General features: G+C 34.1%; 2 protein-coding genes and 1 long non-coding RNA gene across 6 annotated transcripts in view; 2 read left to right on the forward strand and 1 right to left on the reverse strand.

Annotated features, from left to right (window-relative positions):
- Positions 1-325: 325 nt before the first annotated feature.
- On the reverse strand, positions 326-16,141 carry LOC128860967 (probable G-protein coupled receptor Mth-like 14). Of its 3 annotated transcripts, none has more exons than XM_054098790.1 (7): positions 15,939-16,141; positions 15,125-15,258; positions 14,543-14,884; positions 11,604-12,065; positions 11,382-11,545; positions 1,139-1,346; positions 326-1,046 (listed from the first exon to the last, which is right to left on the reverse strand). In XM_054098790.1, the coding sequence occupies exons 2-7, from the start codon at positions 15,244-15,246 to the stop codon at positions 800-802; spliced, it is 1,545 nt and encodes a 514-aa protein (XP_053954765.1). In that variant the 5' UTR covers positions 15,247-15,258; positions 15,939-16,141; the 3' UTR covers positions 326-799. The 3 variants fall into 3 exon arrangements, with proteins under 3 accessions (XP_053954765.1, XP_053954764.1, XP_053954766.1); XM_054098789.1 differs by lacking the exon at positions 15,939-16,141 and adding an exon at positions 15,608-15,917; XM_054098791.1 differs by lacking the exon at positions 15,939-16,141 and adding an exon at positions 15,344-15,526.
- Positions 884-21,240, forward strand: LOC128860969 (uncharacterized). Its single transcript, XR_008454323.1, has 3 exons — positions 884-972; positions 20,920-21,049; positions 21,155-21,240. It is a non-coding gene; the product is annotated as an uncharacterized LOC128860969 (long non-coding RNA).
- Positions 21,241-21,287: 47 nt separating this feature from the next.
- Positions 21,288-22,325, forward strand: part of LOC128860966 (nucleosome-remodeling factor subunit NURF301) — a 34,749-nt gene continuing 33,711 nt past the window's right edge. The window contains exons 1-2 of one of the 2 annotated variants that reach the window (XM_054098788.1): positions 21,288-21,633; positions 21,805-22,199. In XM_054098788.1, the coding sequence (XP_053954763.1) occupies positions 21,929-22,199 (271 nt within the window). In that variant the 5' untranslated portion in view covers positions 21,288-21,633; positions 21,805-21,928. The remainder of the gene's footprint in view (positions 21,634-21,804; positions 22,200-22,325) is intronic. The other variant, XM_054098787.1, reaches the window with a different exon arrangement.

The following is a 22,325-nucleotide window of genomic DNA, read 5'->3' on the forward strand; positions in this document are numbered from 1 at the left end:
ACATTCATGCAATACTCAATAAAACCAGCTTCCGCTTTGATTCGGTCCTTTTGGTAATTTTAGAAGTTATTTTCGAAAAGTTTTAAATCAGTAATAAATTAGATACATTCAGTATTATTAATTTTAAGTTTTAGTAGACTTTTTTATTGTTTACCGCAACTCAGCTCACACGTTTGAGCACCTTGTTTTTGTGTGTTTTTCTTATCAAAGTTCTTAAATGCTCAATCGCGAATTAACCGTAAGTAAGCGGCTGTGGCCAGATGAGTATAATAGAGCAACTACCAATGTAGTGAACATGTTAAGAAAGTGAAATAATACATACGTATCATATATCATGGTGTGATTTTATTTAAAATAAATTATTCGGATAATAACGAGGTAATTTTTTGGTACATGGAGTTATTTATACAGTTTAAAATACTTGTTTGTACGTACCCGTTTGTTCGGTGTTTGACTAATTTGTGCCCCACAAATGGTGGCAGAAATGCATTCGGAGGCCAGTCATTGCTTGCCGAGGGCCGACGGTTATTAGGATTTTTTAATATTGTGTTATCGTACATACATTTTTTAAATAGTTATATTCAACCTTAAGTTAGTAACAAATGGTATATAAATATTTAGATACTATCTTTAGTGACTTTGAAATACTTATTGTACGATTTGTTTGTTAAAATTTAACGTTTAAAATGGTTATGATCTTTGAGATGTTTACAAATATGTGATTGTGTGTTTGTCTAAACTATTTATATGCATATAATTTTAGCAAGCATTTAAATGCACAAATTCGAAATTAATTTACTTATTTATTTATGGCTGTAAGTTCAACGTCTTCAACATTATGAGATCCCCTATCGTACCACCATCTCAAAATAATGGTGCGTCTGCGCCGCACCACGACAAAGATCAATAATATGAACACTCCTTGTAATCCATTGACCATTTCCATGACCATAAGGTAGGCTTCCGGACCAGGTGAGTAGAATGTGACGATTTCCAAAAGCCAAGACACGATAAGTATTACGCCCAAGAAGCTGATACATTTTGCGCTTAAAAGAAAAAGTAAAATACACAAATATTGAAAAACTCAATACTTTCTGACTAACTGAGGTGTGTTTTCTGTGGCTCTTGTAAAACTTACTCTTTCTTTACTTCCTCATACTTCATCTCATCAATTTCTGTAGTTACATTTGTGTAAAGAGTCCCATTTTTACTATCTTTTGCCGCTGCATTTGTCTTGTGCTTTTTAATCCTTTGGAAAGCGAAAAATGATATTATCATTACAATGAAAGACAAGAAGAGTAGCGATGATACGGGTGGTATGAAATATCGTTGAGATTCGCGTATGGCTGAAAAGAAGTGATTAGGACTTGAGCTTACATATATTATTTTTATTTTTACTTAAAATTTCGTTTCCTAATGCATTTCCTTTTGTGGTGTGTACTATTTACATTATTTTAATTTTTACTATACTGTTTAATTTTTATTTGGATGGGGTACGAAATTTTTATGGTGTTATATGCTGTTAAAAATTCTCTACTCCAAATTCGGGCTGCTAAAATTACTGTATTGTAAAATTCTTTGTTGTGAAATGATCAATTTTATATTTCTGCTTTGCAAAATTCTCTATTAAAAATTCTGAGAACCGTACGAATAAAGGGAAGAACGCACACTTTTTAATACATAAACATATTAAGACAATATTATTACAATAACTAGAGCTAATTTCAGAAATGGTTCAAATTAAATTTATGCATTCACCACAATTCTAAAAAAACCTACTTAACCTAGTAACAGGTCTACGAAATTGTACAAGCAATCGAAGTTAATTTTTGTAGTTTATCAGGCCCATTAGGTATGCTACTACTTTCATCTTGAATATACATCACTACATATTATAAAACAAAGTCGCTTTTTCTGTCCCTATGTCCCCGTATACGCTTAAATCTTTAAAACTACGCAACGGATTTTGATGCGGTTTTTTTTAAAGATAGATTGATTGAAGAGGAAGGTTTATATCTATATAATGTGAGGAAATACATAAAGGGGGCGTGGCAATCGGTCAAAATGTGGCAAAAAAACATAATTTTTTTGTTTTCACGGCCATAAATCATAAACGAATCAACCAATTAAAATGAAACTTTCTTAGAGTTTAACTTTGAAGTATTTACTTTCGTTCTGCATCAAAAAAAATAATTGATTTATTTGTTATTTAACCAAAATTGTTTAAACAAAAGCAGCTCTTTTCCCAAAAAAAGCTGTTTGTGTGTGTGTTCGCTGTCAACCGAATGAAGCAACAGGCGTTAAGCGATAATCTCACCACACCTCATTAATGTTGAATTACATCGTATGGTGACGTATGTATGTATGTATTTACGAATCGCTCGCATTATTTCATTTCGGACATATGTACATATGTATCTATGTATGTACTGAATTCCATGTAATTATATGCACATACAATTTTACAGCGAAATAAAACGCTATTTTCACGTTCTATATTAGTAAATCGCACATACAGTATGCAAAGTTCGTATTAGTACACCCTCTTACAAATAAAAATACCACGTATATTTTCAAATTTACTTTAAAGCAATTGATTTCAATCGTAGTGCGGTATTGTAAAATTCATAAAAAAATAGAATAATAACAAAAACTCCGAAACATTTGCATAGAATTGAAAAAAATAGCTTTAGTAGCAGTGTAGCTATTTCTACTGCAGGCAAAATTCGTATTAGTACACTTAGTATGCGTTGAATTTGTAAACAATTTGTTGGTATTTACCTTTATTTTCTAAACGATTCAATGTTTAACCTTGGGCAGTTGCGTTTTAGTAGCCATTTGTTCAAGTTCGCGGAGTTAGCTTGCAATGTCGCCAAAGTCAAACGAAACTAGGAGATTAATAATAAATATGAACAAAAACGGAAAGTCTTTACGCGAAATTGCGAGAACACTGCAGAAAAGTGTGTCTACAATACAAAACTTAGTCAAAATTTTTAGAGACAGTGGAAGGATTGACAAAATGTGAACAGGGCAAAGCTTGGGCAGAGGCACAAGACTTATTTGAAACGCCTTATGAGAAAAGACCCCACCGTCAGTGGAGTTTCACTAGCTGCAGAACTAGAAAAATACTTTTCTATCAAAGTTACACCTCAAACAGTGCGCAATTATGTAAAAAAATTGGGATTTAGAAGCAGAACTGCGGTTAGAAAACCGTATGTAAGCTCAGTCAATAGAAGAAAGCGTGTTATATTCGCCAGGCAATATTTAAAGAAAAATATGCGGTTTTGGAAAAGGGTAATTTTTTCAGACGAGTGTAAATCACTACATATTATAAAACAAAGTCGCTTTTTCTGTCCCTATGTCCCCTTATACGCTTAAATCTTTAAAACTACGCAACGGATTTTGATGCGGTTTTTTTTTAAAGATAGATTGATTGAAGAGGAAGGTTTATATCTATACTAGCAACCCGCCCAGCTTCGCACGGGTATAAAATACCATATATACCCTATGTCACTCACTGAAAAAATGATTAAAATCGATCCAGTAGTTTTGGCTTATTCATTATTGCCCGTGGCCCGCACGCGTTAAATTTGGAGTAAAACAATTCCCCTTTCTTTATAGCATGAAGATTTCCTGCTATCTTTGGGATATCTAAATTCATACCCTACATTTTTGCATATTAACTTTTTGCATTTTTACATACATATGTATTTATTTTATTTTTACAACAATTACTATATTACAGAATGTCTTTATATACAACGTTCATAGCCTTCTTGTCATTAGACAATACAAACATGTTTTCTCTAGAGGTTACTCTTGAAAGAGCGACATACAGTTGGCCATGTGAAAAACAGTCAACACTCAAATCTAAGCCTGCAACGTTGAAGGTTTGACCCTGAGATTTATTAATGGTCATTGCAAAAGATGTCTTTACCGGAAATTGTAAGCGTTTAAATTGGAATGGTAGATCCGATGGTATCAGAGGGATTCGGGGAATCAATACATCTTCTCCGGTACCATATCCTGTGAGTATTGTGCACTCTATTATGAAAGTTTTCAGTGATTTTACCAGCAAACGCGTGCCATTGCAAAGTTTAGGTGGACTTAGGTTTCTTAATAAAATAACAGGACAACCTATTTTCAGCTCCATTTTGCGAGGAGGGAGTCCAGACGGTTCCAAAGAATTTAGAAATTCTGTAGGAAATTGAACAGCTTCTTCCAAATCGAGAACAGTATCGACCGAGTAGTATATTTTCGTCGGCGCATCAATCTTTGAAATAATCAAGTTATTTACTTTATCTACTTGTTCGTTAGTTGGTGACAGAATAGCTCTTTCTTTAAACCAAGATATTGTCTTATATTGTAACTTATGTTATCAATGTCTGGATAGACATTGTTGACTAACTGTTGGATGTTGTCTATCAAAACACAAAGGTTTTCTAGGTTAATCCTTCCCTCACTTTGTGTTAATTCTCCATTGCCAACTTTTAGCAGCATCTCTGGAAATAGCCTGTTCTCACGTGAAGATGACGAAATCCTCATATTAGTTTTAAGCTCTAATTTATTGACATACGACTAAAGGTGGCATCTTTTTAGCGAAGCATTTATTTCGTCAGCACGTGTTCCTCGAATCACAACTGGTAGGATTTGACGGAAATCTCCTGAGAACAGAATTGTACATCCACCCATAGGTGCATTTTTGTTGCGCAAATCGCGCATTGTCCTATCCAGTGCTTCCACAGACGTCTTGTTTGACATGGTAGCTTCGTCCCAGACTATTAATGAGCAGTCACGCATCAATTTTCCTGTATTGCTCTGTCTAGAAACACTACAGACGCTGTTATCATCATCGGTAGCGATTTTCAGCGGGTGCTTCATTGTAGAGTGTGTGGTTCGGCCTCTTTCCAAAAGACTCTTTCCAAAAGAGTAGCGGCAATGCCGGATGACGCAACAGCTAACGCAATTTTTCCGGTAGACCTCAATTACTAATTACTGATGTAATATCTTGAAAAATATTATTTTTAATTATATGCTGTAAAGAGCCATATACATAGATCTATATTAAAACAACAATGTATTTAAGGTATTTAATTGGATAAGGATTAATGTTGTACCCATTTGTTGAAATCGCTTCGAAAATAAGCTATTAGTTGTCGTAAAAAGTAAATGACAAAAAATGTTATTGTATGGAATTGATAGCAAACTAAACGCGCTCCGAATCAGTAAAAACTATTCAAAAACTGTATTTTAATTATGTGCGATTTACTAATATACAGTGGCTCACAGCTTATTTCGTGTGAGACAATATTTTTACTTCTCATTGAAAAATAAACAACAAAAATGCAATATTACAAAAAAAATTTTTTGCATTTTATTCTTTAGTCACTTCTTCGTGTAACGGGACAGAAACAAAATTCAAAAATATTATCAAAGAAGAAAATATATCGCAACAACAAAAGCTCTTGCAAAATCGTCATCACAGCTTATTTCGTGTGTTTCAATTAACCGTTATTTACGAGTAATACAAAACTTCAATTGACTTTTGATTTGTTTTTTACTTGCTTAATATGCTATTAGAAATTATTTCAGTTATTATTTTGGTGGCTATCAGGATGGGTCGACGCGCATCAATTGAAAGGCGTGGAATGGTGATTAAACACTATAAGGAGGGCAAAACCCAAAAGAAAATCGCTGAAATTGTTGAGCTGAGCCCTTCAACAGTCCAATATATTATACAGCGCTTCGTACGGGAGAATCGCATTGCAGATAAGGGCAGAAATGCTCCTAATAAGATATTTAATGAAGCTGATGAAAGGTGGATTCTAAGAAAAATTAAGCAGGATCCAAAAATAAGTGCACCCCATTTAGCTGCGGAAGCAGAAAAGTACCTTGGAAAAAAGAGCAACCCTGAAACCATCCGCAGAATTCTTCGGAACAACGATTTTCACGGTCGAACGGCTCGAAATAAGCCTTTTATAAGCGCAAAAAATAAAAAGGTTAGAATACAGTTCGCAACGGAGTACCTTGGAAAGCCAGACTTATTCTGGGATACGGTTATTTTCTCTGATGAGAGTAAATATAACCTATTTGGGTCTGACGGAAAGGTTTGCGTGTGGAGGAAACCAAATTAGGAGCTCCAAACTCAAAATTTACGTGGTACTGTAAAGCACGGCGGTGGTCATGTGATGGTTTGGGGGTGCATATCGGCAGCAGGAGTTGGAAGCTTGCACTTCATTGAAGGGAATATGGACAAAATTCAATACCTAAATATTTTGAAAGCAAATTTACTTCAGAGTGCGGAAAAATTGGGCATAAGAGAGAATTTCAGCTTCTATCAAGACAACGACCCAAAGCACAAGTCGGGTGTAGTGTAAGCATGGTTGATTTGGAGTTGTCCGCATGTGCTCCAAACGCCACCCCAATCCCCGGATATAAATGTAATTGAAAATTTATGGCACCTGCTTGAAACAAAAATCAGACTTTATAACATATCCAACGTAAACGACCTAAAAGAGGCCCTAAAAACTGAATGGTATAAGATTTCCCCGGATTACACAAAAAAATTGGTTTCTTCGATGAATTCTCGTTTAAGAAGTGTGATAAAACAAAAAGGCTACCCAACAAAATATTAATTAGACTTTTTGTAATTTTTAGATAAGAATTGTTTTTAAGTTTAGTATATACACGAAATAAGCTGTGACTTTGACTTTGTATGAATTTTTGTTTTTGTTATATTTTTTCTTATTTTGAAACATTTTTCAAGTATTGTTTTTGTCCCGTTACACGAAGAAGTGAATAAAGAATAAAATGCAAAAAAAATTTTTTTGTAATATTGCATTTTTGTTGTTTATTTTTCAATGAGAAGTAAAAATATTGTCTCACACGAAATAAGCTGTGAGTCACTGTAGAACCTGAAAATAGCGTTTTATTTCGCTGTAAAATTGTATGTACATATAATTACATGGAATTCAGTACATACATAGATACATATGTACATATGTCCGAAATGAAATAATGCGAGCGATTCGTAAATACATACATACATACGTCACCATACGATGTAATTCAACATTAATGAGGTGTGGTGAGATTATCGCTTAACGCCTGTTGCTTCATTCGGTTGACAGCGAACACACACACAAACAGCTTTTTTTGGAAAAAGAGCTGCTTTTGTTTAAACAATTTTGGTTAAATAACAAATAAATCAATTATTTTTTTTGATGCAGAACGAAAGTAAATATTTCAAAGTTAAACTCTAAGAAAGTTTCATTTTAATTGGTTGATTCGTTTATGATTTATGGCCGTGAAAACAAAAAAATTATGTTTTTTTGCCACATTTTGACCGATTGCCACGCCCCCTTTATATATTTCTTCACATTATATAGATATAAACCTTCCTCTTCAATCAATCTATCTTTAAAAAAAACCGCATCAAAATCCGTTGCGTAGTTTTAAAGATTTAAGCGTATACGGGGACATAGGGACAGAAAAAGCGACTTTGTTTTATAATATGTAGTGATAATGTGAAGAAATATATAAAGGGGGCGTGGCAATCGGTCAAAATGTGGCAAAAAAACATAAGTTTTTTGTTTTCACGGCCATAAATCATAAACGAATCAACCAATTAAAATGAAACTTTCTTGAAGTTTAACTTTGAAATATTTACTTTCGTTCTGCATCAAAAAAAAAATTGATTTATTTGTTATTTAACCAAAATTGTTTAAACAAAAGCAGCTCTTTTTTCAAAAAAAGCTGTTTGTGTGTGTGTTCGCTGTCAACCGAATGAAGCAACAGGCGTTAAGCGATAATCTCACCACACCTCATTAATGTTGAATTACATCGTATGGTGACGTATGTATGTATGTATTTACGAATCGCTCGCATTATTTCATTTCGGACATATGTACATATGTATCTATGTATGTACTGAATTCCATGTAATTATATGTACATACAATTTTACAGCGAAATAAAACGCTATTTTCAGGTTCTATATTAGTAAATCGCACATAATTAAAATACAGTTTTTGAATAGTTTTTACTGATTCGGAGCGCGTTTAGTTTGCTATCAATTCTATACAATAACATTTTTTGTCATTTACTTTTTACGACAACTAATAGCTTATTTTCGAAGCGATTTCAACAAATGGGTACAACATTAATCCTTATCCAATTAAATACCTTAAATACATTGTTGTTTTAATATAGATCTATGTATATGGCTCTTTACAGCATATAATTAAAAACAATATTTTTCAAGATACATATTACAACAGTAATTAGTAATTGAGATCTACCGGAAAAATTGCGTTAGCTGTTGCGTCATCCGGCATTGCCGCTACTCTTTTGGAAAGAGTCTTTTGGAAAGAGGCCGAACCACACACTTTACAATGAAGCACCCGCTGAAAATCGCTACCGATGATGATAACAGCGTCTGTAGTGTTTCTAGACAGAGCAATACAGGAAAATTGATGCGTGACTGCTCATTAATAGTCTGGGACGAAGCTACCATGTCAAACAAGACGTCTGTGGAAGCACTGGATAGGACAATGCGCGATTTGCGCAACAAAAATGCACCTATGGGTGGATGTACAATTCTGTTCTCAGGAGATTTCCGTCAAATCCTACCAGTTGTGATTCGAGGAACACGTGCTGACGAAATAAATGCTTCGCTAAAAAGATGCCACCTTTAGTCGTATGTCAATAAATTAGAGCTTAAAACTAATATGAGGATTTCGTCATCTTCACGTGAGAACAGGCTATTTCCAGAGATGCTGCTAAAAGTTGGCAATGGAGAATTAACACAAAGTGAGGGAAGGATTAACCTAGAAAACCTTTGTGTTTTGATAGACAACATCCAACAGTTAGTCAACAATGTCTATCCAGACATTGATAACATAAGTTACAATATAAGACAATATCTTGGTTTAAAGAAAGAGCTATTCTGTCACCAACTAACGAACAAGTAGATAAAGTAAATAACTTGATTATTTCAAAGATTGATGCGCCGACGAAAATATACTACTCGGTCGATACTGTTCTCGATTTGGAAGAAGCTGTTCAATTTCCTACAGAATTTCTAAATTCTTTGGAACCGTCTGGACTCCCTCCTCGCAAAATGGAGCTGAAAATAGGTTGTCCTGTTATTTTATTAAGAAACCTAAGTCCACCTAAACTTTGCAATGGCACGCGTTTGCTGGTAAAATCACTGAAAACTTTCATAATAGAGTGCACAATACTCACAGGATATGGTACCGGAGAAGATGTATTGATTCCCCGAATCCCTCTGATACCATCGGATCTACCATTCCAATTTAAACGCTTACAATTTCCGGTAAAGACATCTTTTGCAATGACCATTAATAAATCTCAGGGTCAAACCTTCAACGTTGCAGGCTTAGATTTGAGTGTTGACTGTTTTTCACATGGCCAACTGTATGTCGCTCTTTCAAGAGTAACCTCTAGAGAAAACATGTTTGTATTGTCTAATGACAAGAAGGCTATGAACGTTGTATATAAAGACATTCTGTAATATAGTAATTGTTGTAAAAATAAAATAAATACATATGTATGTAAAAATGCAAAAAGTTAATATGCAAAAATGTAGGGTATGAATTTAGATATCCCAAAGATAGCAGGAAATCTTCATGCTATAAAGAAAGGGGAATTGTTTTACTCCAAATTTAACGCGTGCGGACCACGGGCAATAATGAATAAGCCAAAACTACTGGATCGATTTTAATCATTTTTTCAGTGAGTGACATAGGGTATATATGGTATTTTATACCCGTGCGAAGCTGGGCGGGTTGCTAGTATATGTATATATTCTAACATCGATAATTATTGTTGATTTTCTAATTGTTTTTACTTCTTTTTCAGTTTTTAATAAATAGACAGTGAAAACATAGCAGAACTTTTTCCTTACAGTACTTTAACAATACAGAATTATGACCCAAAATAAATTTGTTTATAGAATTTTTATACTCAGAATATTAACTCCATATTATTTTGTTGTTACAAAAAATAATGTAAAGCAGAATTCGGAACCGTTTTTAGGACCCTTTTCATTTAAATGAATTTAGTTTAGTGTAACTTTATGTAATTTCAATTAACTTTGTATTTAAATTTATTTTGTCTCATTTTATATTACTTAATTTCATTTATTTCTATTTAATTTTTTATATTAAATTTCTTTATTTAATTTTTATTTTTAATTATTTTGCCTAATATTATTATAACGTTTCTGTTCATTTTTTATTAAATTTTTAGTTTGAAGTCATTTCATTACATTTAAATTTCTCTAATTTATTTAATTTAATCTAATTTAATTTAACTTAACTGAATTTAATTTAATATACAATAATATAATTAAATTAAATTTATTTTGAATACTTTTTATCTTATAATCCGTTTCCACCAAAGTCAAGTCTTGGGTTTGCTGGTTTTGGGCTTGAAAGAATTGTCAACTGTTTTCACGGCGGATTTGATAGAAATTGGGTTAAGGTGTAATTAATTTGTTTACGTATATCTTTGTTTGAGTATATACTCGTACCAAGCAAGGATGATAGATACCAGGATTGCTCGTTAGGTATGGTGAAACAAAATTTTAAGGGGAGCTTTGGATTCTACGTCATTCGTTTTGTGTTTCACAAAATTTAGCTTTAGCTTATATTTGTCAAATTCGCTCAGAGCCGAATAACGGTCTGCTAGGTAGCACATCTCTAAAAATATTTTCACCATGCCTATCAAGGATGATAGATTTACAAGGTTTGCTCTTTAACTACACAACTTGCACAATAATTTCACATATATTCACACAATCGTCGTTGCTCAGATGGCAATGAAGCAACGTGAGCGGGGACTGTGTTGATTTTTTTCGTATATCACTACCACGATCTTATGGCCATCCGAAATTTAAACAATGTATTCCGCACTTGTCCAATCAGTCGTTGTTCAGATAGCAACGAAGTGTTATTGGTTGATTTTTCTCGTATATCACCAACATAATCTCAGTTTTGAAAGCACATCCCAAGTGACGTCAGCCCATCAGCTGTTTTAATCAGAACCGAATAACGGTCTGTTAAAAATCTTTTCACCATGTACTAGTATATCTAAATTTTAGATGCCGGCAGCCAATCAAATTGTCATGCTCCCCAACAATGTGGAAATTTTTCACTATTGCCATTATTTCATATTAAAATGCATGTAAACCCAACACAAACACCGTGAGAAAGAAGAGTTTGAAATGTGTTTGGGATATGCTATTTGCATGGGATTTGACAATGTTTTGGCTGATGTTTGCGCTTAAACACACTAGTGGCAGCAAACACAAAAGTAAGCTGCTGCGGAAACAAAAATTCTATTTAAAAATAACTTACATGCTGTCAAACCTTGCACAAAGTAGGACGGCATACCAGGCAATCCCTTATGAACTGTCATTGCCACCAATGATCCCGCAATGCCACAACAGATCGAAAGGTTTATACTAAAAACGCACCACATTTGCACTTTACTTCGCCTCTTGTTCCTGGGGATTCGATACCTAAATAATAAAAATATTTTATGAATTCATCGAATTTGCTAAAACTTTTCTAGCTTACCAAATGTTTACCAACACATTCCAACAGAGACAGAAAAACCATATAAAGTAAGCTAACATGAAAAATTGTATTACATAACCAACTCTCATTGAATCGTTCTTGAATATGTGCACCAACGAATGCAGGAAATAGCCTATAGCTAAACACAATGACAGCAGACTTAGACACAATCCATGTACAGTTCGCAATTCTCTCAGTCTTATATGTAGATAACTGACAGTTAATAAACACGGAATAGACACGAGCATCAAAGTAGCAATGGCAATAATTTGCCCACGTTTCAAATGTTCTTCAATGGCTGTGATGCAGGTGATCGCGTAGGTGATGCCTGACACATTGTCCATGTCGAGGCAATAGTACTTTTCCACCGTATAACTGTCATTGCCATACTTGTCCATAATGAGCAAAGAACCATCTTGTAAAACGAAAAATGTATCATCCTCGTTGTTGTAAATTAGAGACCTGCAAAACAAATAATAATAAAAACAAATTGAAAATGGTTGAACCCTTTGCATATTTCCCCATTTATTATATACATACATATTTATTCTTCTGTTAAAGCCACACAAAGGCAGAGTGGTCACTCTTTTTAAGAGCACTCTGTATAATCTAACTTGTCTATAAACAAGTATGCAGCTGACCGATTTTGGGCACACCCGAGGTTTCTCTTAGCATAGGTTTTGGAAATATCTATTTTTCCAATTTTTTACAGGTTGCACAAGAAATCTGTCTGCTTTCATTAACTTGCAAAGGTTTCCATGACAGAGGGGTTCACGCTACTGGAATGACACGGATTTATATCCGACCAAGGGTTGTCACACCAGTAGCAGCATTCCCAAAAAAAGTTAAAATGTTGAGTTGAGAGTTTTTTATGCTGTAACAACAATAACTTTTAAATTATGTTTAGTTGAAATCAGGTGCAATGTATACATCAAGATACAACCTTCACTATTATCAAAAAAAGGGATAACCTATGCTGCTTAAAACAAGTCCCATTGCATTTTGGAAAACCACAAACTGTAAAAGCAACTGAAGCAAGCAGTGCAGAACCGAGCAGACGAAGACAACTTGAAAGCGTATCTTTGATTTATTTCAAATAAAAAATATTTCCCAACAGTAAAGGCTGCAGAATATGAAGGTTTAGAGTATTTTTACTCTGTTCAGTCACTTTTATTTAAAAAATCGTGCTGCAATCTTATTCGCATCAAAAACTTCTTATGTACGTCGGCTGCTTCAGAGCAGTCAAGTTTTCTTGTGGTGAGCAAAACCGCACTTCAAAAAATTATTGTCTTGATTGCCTTAATTTGTGGTGCTCAAGCTTGTACGATGCGTTTCAACATCCGACGGACTCGGTGGCTTCAGTGGTTTAGTGTTTAGTAGAAGGATTTGCGTAAGAGATTTATGAGTCTTAGCGCGTTAGCATCGTTGAACATCGCAGATGATCGAACTACGAACTGCATAAGCTTCATAGCGACATGGTTATAGGGCAATGACTAGTGATCCAGCGGCTCCACTGGCTAACTAACGTTAAACGAATGCTCCAAATAAAATGCTCCAAACTTCAAAGCGAATTCTCCAATCGAAGTGGTGGTTTCTGTTCCTGAAGAGGAAAAGAAATGTCCGGGCTTTGTTGGAAAGGTTAACTTTGAACTAGCTCCGCAAACCGGTCCTTAGAAGGTTACTGCGCCAATAAAGAAGAAGGCATTTATTGCATGGAAAAATAAACTGGGTGATTTTAAGGACCAGTTTTTCAGAGCTTGAAGTTCAAGTTTAACTCTGTGTAACTCTAGCCAAACTAAGTTTAACCACTCCCAGGAATTAACTTAGTTTAAAAATTCACCCCAACTAAACTAGCACTAATAAACTGATCCTAAGTAGGGGGACGAGGAGGCACTACAAGTTGTTGAAGCAAACATGCGGTAGTAAACTTCGAAATACAAAAAAACTGTTGATTCTAATTAGTACTCGTATTATCATATTTGTCTTTTTGTGTGGTGAAATTTCCTAGCATAGTTTTGTTAGAGGAACGAAGTAACGTTATACCATGGTAAAAAAAATTCAGAAGGTGCAAGGTAGATTTAAAAAGCTTGGTCTTTAAAAAAAAGAAAAGGCTTAGTCTTGAAAAAGGAAATGGTGAGAGAAACTTCGGCAGCCACGTCACAAGTGAGATTCGGCAGCCGAATTCTGCACGATCATTTCACTTGTACTCACACACTCGTCTAATCAGTTGTTGTTCAGACGGCAACGAAGTATCTTTAGTTGATTTTTTAGGTATATCACCAACACAATCTCAGTTTTTTTGTAAAAATATCTCCTGTTTCGTCAGCCCATCTGCTGATTCTGTCAAATTCGCTCAGAGCCAAATACTGATCTATTAAAGAGCCACTAAAAATCGTTTTACCCTGCAGAAGGTATGCCCAATATCAAACCGTTAATCGACTCTCAGCGAATTTGAAAGAGTCAGCTGATAGGCTGACGTAACCGGGTTCACGACAACGGTTTGTTTATACGAAGAGAATCGACACAGTTCTCGCTAATGTTACTTCGTTGCCGTCTGAACAACAACTGATTGAACGAGTGTGTGAAATAAGCGGGTAGAACTCTGCTGCCCCGGTGACGTGACAGCCGAAGTTACTCGCTGTATTTCGTTTTTCACCATAGCCGGAAATTAAACCTGGAAATCTATCATCCCTGAGGTTATAGCTTTTTGTCATTATATGTTATGCATTTCAAGACAACGTCGTCGTTCTAAGACTTATAAGACATATGTATACCACTAGTTTGCTGGAGAAGATCATAACCCAAAAAAACTTCTTCCATTAGATTAAAATGTGGACTTTATAGTACTTAGGGAGGCATAAAAACTATGAAGCGTTTTTTTAGGTTGTTGATTTTTTGAGTTATCGCGTTCTTCCAGCAAAGGAGCGATATGTACTTACGAATTGCAAGGATTCCCAATTTCGTATTCCAAACGCACCACAGCCTCATCATCCTCAATGCAATTATCATACAGCACTGCACTTATAATACTCGGTTCGAAATGAAAATTAGTCGAATCACAAAACTCTTCGGTTTGATTGTCATGAAAAATGCTCAACCCCTCGCCATGAGGACAACATTTCTTCAGCCTCGAATTTTTATTAGGTACCGGTTGCTCCGCTTTCTTGCTGCGTTGTGAACAATCCACCGGCACTGCAGCACCATTTGCACTTTGTAGAGATGCTTCTGTAGATGTGCGATAGTTAGAAGCTTCATCTGCTGCCGCAGACTCAATAGAATTTCTAGCGTAAAAAAAATTTAAATAAACTTAGTTATATATGTACATAAATTGTATTTGAACGTGACAAGTAACTTATTGTATTTATTTACATATGCATGCATATATATATGAATCTATATGCGCACACAAACATATACCATACATACGCACACACGTACATTAGCCACATATTTGAGTCAAAAATTGAATGTGCTAATTGTGCATGAGGGAATTACTTATTGAGAAATTATTTTCAACTTACATGAACTTTGAAAGCGTATCGTTTGTTCCATTGATGGCGGGTTGCGATAAAATACTATTGAAGCTCCAACATTCTTCTACACAGACTACTACTACGAGCACACGTATTAGCGAAATGAACATGATTACATTACCCTAAAATATGTACGTGTAAAAATATATGTAGATAGTTAAAGAAAAAAAATTTAATAATAATTTTAGCTTTATATATTGAATTCACATTAAAAATTCTTTCATATCATGACATCACAAACTGTTCGCGGAGGTATTCTTATCAGTCTTTCAGATAGTATTTCTTCACAGCGTTGCGGCAAAAAGTTCACATAAAATATGTAATTTATTGGCCAAGGCGTCGAGTGCAATAGCGTCATACATGATTACACGCACATATATACATATGTATGTGTTTTGAAATACGCTTATTATTTTTTAACAAAAATTTGTGCACTTCTCTAAATTTGCCTACATAAATTTGTGCGATCACCTGTAGGTAATTAATTTATGGCTCCATGAAACTCGCTTTGCTGGTTCGGCAACCAAAGTTATTATACACACGCATACACATTTATGTACGTATGAATTTCGTACATGTGTATATGCAGCTATGTGTTTACTTAATTAATTTAACTAAGCACTTTGCACTTTATTTTCAACATCTTAGACCGAGTATGATTTTATACTGGAACCGCTGCACAGATCTATTTCAGACAACTAAACAATTCGCACACAATCCAATTAAGTAATTAAATCCGATGTCATAAACTATTAGTCTTTGAAAGAATTGTGAACTCTTTCGTAGAAATGAAGTTACTCACGGTTTCGAAAAAATGTGTGTGAGTAATGTTCACCGGTGTTTTTCTCCAACGCGCTTTCAATTCGATCAACTTATTTATTTATTTATTTGCGCTCTTCTTTTGTTATTCCGCTCAAAAAAGTACAATTGATAATTTTTCTTGCATTCGCAATCGATTTGACTGCCTGAAATTGGCGAGAAATGGGTAATGAATGAGCTGTTAGTAGGAAGGCACATTTTGGATAATGTTGAGTTCCTTGATACTGGAGCTTTGGTATTTATGTTTTTGATAAGATAAGGGTAAGGGTTTTGTGTTAGGGAAATTTGCTAACCATTATCACTATGCCTTTGAAAATTTAGCGATAGTTCGTTGCTTTTCATCGTGATTTTATGTAGTATCTACTGGGTTATATTGCAAAGGCGGTCAATGTAGATTTAACAACTTTGTTTACTTAACCGTTGTATGTGACAGCCTAACGGAAATTATACTATATATAGTATGTATAATAGATACAGCCTGCAACAGGCGATAGCACCTCAACACTTTGCTCACTTTTGACTATTTCTCTTATACGATATTTTAATGTTCATTATATAATTTTTTTTGTAAATAAGAGAGAGCTCATTGTCTAGCAAACCCCATTTTAACCCAAGTTCAAACTTTATACTGAAATTAGAAAAATTCCCCAAACATTCACAATTACACGTTTTTTAATTAGAAGCAGTTTTATAAAAAAATATAAATTCCGCTCGTTTTTTATAATCTATTTCCTTTACGGTGTGTTGTTAATGAACAACTGTTGCAAATTCTGTTTCAATTTCTTTTTTTATTATCGTCCTTGTTTGGGGGTGAGGTTCACTCGGCGAAAAAATTCATGTTTCTGAGAATTTTTCTTGATAAAAATCAATTGGTATGTATACTTCTGTTAGGTGTTTGGCCGAGCTCCTCCTCCTATTTGCGTCCTAGTGTGCGTCTTGATGTTGTTCCACAATTGGAGGCACCTACAGTTTTGAGCCGACTCCGAACGGCAAATATTTTTATGAGGTGTTTTTCATGGCAGAAATACACTCGGAGGTTTGCCAATGCCTGCCGAGGGGCGATCGCTATTAGAAATATCTTCTATTATTTTTATTGAAATATTAATTATTTGTTGTTCATGCACGGAGATTCGAACCCACACCCACGTACTCCTGTATGGTAGTCACGCACCAACCCATTCGGATACGGCTGCCGCTACAGATAATATAATATAATATAAAAATTGACAAGTTTTGACAATTTATTTATTTACATTTTTTTTTACTTTAAATTATTTTTGTAAAAACTTCTTAATCAGAATTTCTGGTGCAGTTTTGTAGTTAATTGAATTTGTAAGTATAAATGTAATTTGAAAGTATAAGTTTCAAGTGGCTCAAACACTACGATGATTTTTGATAATTTTTTCGGCTGCCGGTGTTGGATATTTTCCTCCATATAACGAATGTTCGAAATTTTTTTTAGCCCACTTGGCTACAGCAGATTTTTTTTTGGTTTCATATAATAACGCAACAATATCTTCCTAAACTTTCATTGCAAAATACTGAAAACTGAGCGAGCGACAGTGAATCTTTGAAGGCGCCTCGAAAGAAATTTGTATTGTAAGGTAGGTGAAATGGTTGAAGTGGTAGAGTGAAGTGCCAGAGTGGTACGGCACTCCCCAAGTAGTACTAAAGCACAGTTTTGATAAAAAAAGAAATTTGTAATGTAAGTAAATTGTAATTTCATAACTCGCAACTAAAAAACAAAAAAATTCAAATGCCAGGGAGAACTTTAAAATTTTTCACAGCACTTAGAAGCCAAAACACTCGCTCGCTCAAAAAATAGGCTCATTTTTTGTTGTAATGTTAACATTTAGTCAAAAAAATAATAAAAATAAAAAAACCGATTGGCTCAATAGATTTTGAGTTATTGCGTACACGGGTTTCAAACATAACAAGGTACAGAAAATCACTTTAAAGTTTTGCACAGCCGAAACCCTGTCAGAAGCGTACTCTCATAACTTCTTTATCCGATGATCCGATCCTTGAAACAGAGTATTATTGGCCCTACGCTCCCTCCGGAGTTAAAGGGTTATTTTAATCGAAGGAATAAGTAAAATACATTTGTTTTTGACAAAATGGCGGTTTCTCAAAAAAAAATCGATTTTTGATTAAAATTTCGGCCTTAAATTGTTTATAAAAAAATATTTATCGGTGAGAAAAAAATCTTCGATTAATTACTAAAAGTATATTTAAGAAGCTCGTGTTAAAATTTGAGACTAATGGGTTTATCTGTTTTCGAGTAATGTTGGTCACCGACTTTGAAAACACTATTTTGAGAAAAACGCATTTAAAGTTTGCCTTGTACTTTCAGCGCTCTGAAACGTCTTCTCAAATTTGCGTATAACTTCGAAAATACGAACGATATTAAATTTTCTGGGTGTATTCTTAAATATATGTACATTTAGAAACAAAAAATTAAAAAATATCGTTTTTTTTTAATTCTAACTGTATATAACCCCTTAAATATAGAACAACTCGTAACTGTATCGAAAAATGATTTTAATTGCGATAGGTTACATAACTACGTTTATAAATTTATGAAAAAGCTTTGAAATATTTAAACGAAATTTAGTACATATGCTGAACGTAGCCCCAGGTATGTTAGTTGATATTAAAAATAAGCCAAAGCGGGCTCTAATAACGGCCGCCTTCCGTAACGGGGGTTTTTTTTTCAAATGCATAAAAATTCTACTTAATACTTATATCTTTAAGTAGTACCGTAAGTCTGATATCAGAGATGTCAAGAAATATATATATATATAATTGGCGCGTACATCCTTTTTGGGTGTTTGGCCGAGCTCCTCCTCCTATTTGTGGTGTGCGTCTTGAATGGAGGGACCTACAGTTTCAAGCCGACTCCGAACGGCAGATATTTTATGAGGAGCTTTTTCATGGCAGAAATACACTCGCAGGTTTGCCATTGCCATTTTTTGTTAAACACTTGCACATACATACACATAAATACTATTTGTGTAATAATATAGGGGTTTTCAGTAAGAGCGCTTCAACTTTTGAACTCTTTTGAATAAAACACAAACGGTTTGACTTTTTTAACTAATTTTTTTATTATCGAGTTTGAACATATACATTTAAGTATGAAATTCGATTTCTTTTGCATGACCACCGCGTGCACGTCTTACGAAGTCCAACCGTTGAACCCAATTTTCCAATTCCAGCAATTTCGCGTTCAATATTGGGTCTGAGCTCACAAATCGTCGCCGGCTTGTTACTGTAGACCAATGACTTCACATAACCCCAAAACGGGACGGCTTGTTAAATGGACCGTAAAATGGCCGTAATGCTCTTAAAGTAGCAGCAACAGAACGATTATTTTCATAAAAAATTTGAACGATTTGCAATCGTTGCTCAAGTGTGTAGCGTTCCATGATGAAATGTATACTAATGAAGTTTACAAATGACAAGCGAAAAATAAAAAATATTGCGTCGTTCGCCCTCCCTATCGGAAAAAAGTTGAAGCGCACCTATTGAATAACCCTATATTTTTCCAAAAGTTGTTCCGGTAAGGAAACTCTTAATCATAACGTAACCCGTAAATAGCTGTAAAAGTGATTTCTCAATGACTGCCACAGAAAAAAAGTTTTTTTTTTGTTTTCGTTTTGCAAGTAAATATTTTTTTGTTATTCTTAATTTTTAGAGCTAATTTATTTTTAAAATTTCAGATCGGCCAGTGACAACAATAATTCTTTTAATCGACGCTCTAGAAATGTGGTGACCGATTTCCTGTTTTATCTTCTATTAATTTTAAATTATTAGAAGAAAATAAATCAAAAACAGGGACGGCGCATGTAAAAAGTAACTGCATAAATACAATAATAGTAAACAAAATTCAGCTGATGTGGAGTTTGAGGGTATTCACAATGGCTTTTCAGAATTATTTTATAAAATATTCACAATGATCAGCTAACCAGACCTCGTTGAAAATTAAATTGTTAATGATTCGATTTAAATACCCCCGGTAAAGAAAAAAGTGCTTATATATTTGCAGTCTATTCATATTACGTGCACTTGCATTATTTTGCTTGCCACTCTTCTTTCTTGTATTTATCCTTTCAATCTATCAAGTTTCAAAAATGATGGAATACACGATTGTGCTTCCCAAGGGACGTGACGTCAGTACAGAAAATAAACGAACAAAACGAGGAGTAAGAATTAAACAAAGTGAGCAGAAAGCCAAGAGTTGCTCGTAAAAAGTATCTGCCCTTCGGAGTCGGTTTAAAAAAAAAAAAGGTCCCTCCATTTGTGGAACAACATTAAGACGCTCGGCACAAATAGGGGCATAAGCTTGGCACCTAACAGAAGTGTACGTGCCAATTATTTATTTATTTCGTATTTTTAATATGCGAAATTCGATATTAAATTTTACATTTGTTTTATGTAATATGAATGCATAATAACAATTTGAAATATTAAAATAATAAACAACAATTTATTTTGAAATAATGCCTACAAATCTCTTTTCCTTACCGGCGTCCATTTTATTTAGGTTTTATTGTGACGTTTCTCTTTACATTCGTAATAATAATTATCGATGACACATAAAACACAGGGTTGCACGGAAAAAAGTATCTTTACAACTTAAGATTATTTTATAATCTCAGATTTCGGGAGAGAAATGTATGGGTAGTCTCGTTTGTTAATTCTTCGAAAAAGAAGATAATCTAGTTATGTTATCCCTATTATAAGAGCCCTTGACGTATTAGCCCTTAGTAGTTACTGGTTTTAGAGCAATAAACTAAGATTCTTCATAATACAATTTAACAAGATGGTTGCCTAATTTATAGGTATGTATAATAAATTATAGTACTTCCTTTTGTAATACATATTAACTTTAAAATATGTCAACTTAGCTAATAAGAATCGATTATACTCATTGGCTTAATAAATAAATAATTAATCAATAGTTCAAATATAACATTAAATATTAGTGTGGAACAGATGAAATGTTTGCATTATAAACATATTCATATAGATGCGAGAATCGTGAGCCAACTCTGTGAAGAGCACCCTGTAGTTAAATGGCGAATGGTCACGGTATGTATTAACAGCAGCATGCTTTATTGAGTTATAATATCGTGTTATATTTGAAAATATATGTGCATTTCGAAGCATAATAAACTGGAATAATTACATTCGCAGACTTCTTTTGTTGCAAGGAATTTTCTTACCACCAGAAGTAATTATAATTTATATGGCTTGCGTGCCCGTTTGCTAACTACGCACTTTTTACACACTGTTCACTCAGGTGGCAGTATCGTGATGTTGTGTTGCACGAAACGACTACCAGAGGTCGTCTTCAGCGTTGTAAAATAGAAGATTCGCTGTGATTGGTCGTTGCATACTGTACGTTTTGTGAGTTAAAAAGTGAGGAAAAATCATTTTAGAATAAAAAGTTTATGAAAACATATAAATTGTTGTTAAATAGTGGACATTTTTTACAAGTTAAACACAAGTGTTTGTGGTTTTTCGATGGTGTATAAAATTTCGTGCTGATAAATAAGTTTTATCGTCTTAAAGTGAAAAATCGTTTTTCATAATGGCGGACTCGTTTGAGCTTGAGTTTTTGACTGGGAAGCCATCAATTGAATAAGCACTAAAGAACCAGCTTTTGGAGGAAGGTAGAGTATTTAACTGGAACTCAAAAATATACACATATATTTTTTGAAATTCATTGAGAAATATTTGTTTTTGTTAAATTTTAGTGAATGATAAAATGCTTGTTTAAAATGCTTAAATATGCTGGCTGTGTGTGTTTGATTGTAATAAATAACCTTCAATTTTTATTTTAGGTTTTCTTCAAATTTTCTATATTGTGCGCTATTTATTTTTATAGAAAATTATTTTAAAAAATAATTGTCAACGAATATATATTATATTTAAAAAAAATATTGACCAAATTGACTTGGGCAAAATATGAGTGGACGGGGTAGTCGAAAGCGGGGTAGACCTCCGAAGACGCCAAATGAGCGCGCTGGAACCAAATTTAATTATCAGCTGTTGAAGAAGCCAAAATATTTGAGCAAAGCTTGTGATTCTCAGTTGAGTACTCCATCGGCTTCGCGCGCTTCTTCGCCTCAGGAGAGTGATGGTAGCCGCAGCTATAATCGGAAATCCACTAGCAAGAGCACTAGGGGCAGGTCACGTAAATCTACCAGCAGCACGGTTAATGTTAGTCGAAGAGGAGGTAATAATCACAAATTTTTTGTTTACTTTTTACACTTAATTATTGAAATCTTGTATTGATCACTTGTATTTATAGTTTTAAATTGATATTTTATTGTAGGGATTTTCCATGCACATTATTGCACAT

This window comes from Anastrepha ludens, chromosome 4 (assembly GCF_028408465.1).
Source record: "Anastrepha ludens isolate Willacy chromosome 4, idAnaLude1.1, whole genome shotgun sequence".
Classification (NCBI taxonomy): Eukaryota; Metazoa; Arthropoda; class Insecta; order Diptera; family Tephritidae; genus Anastrepha; species Anastrepha ludens.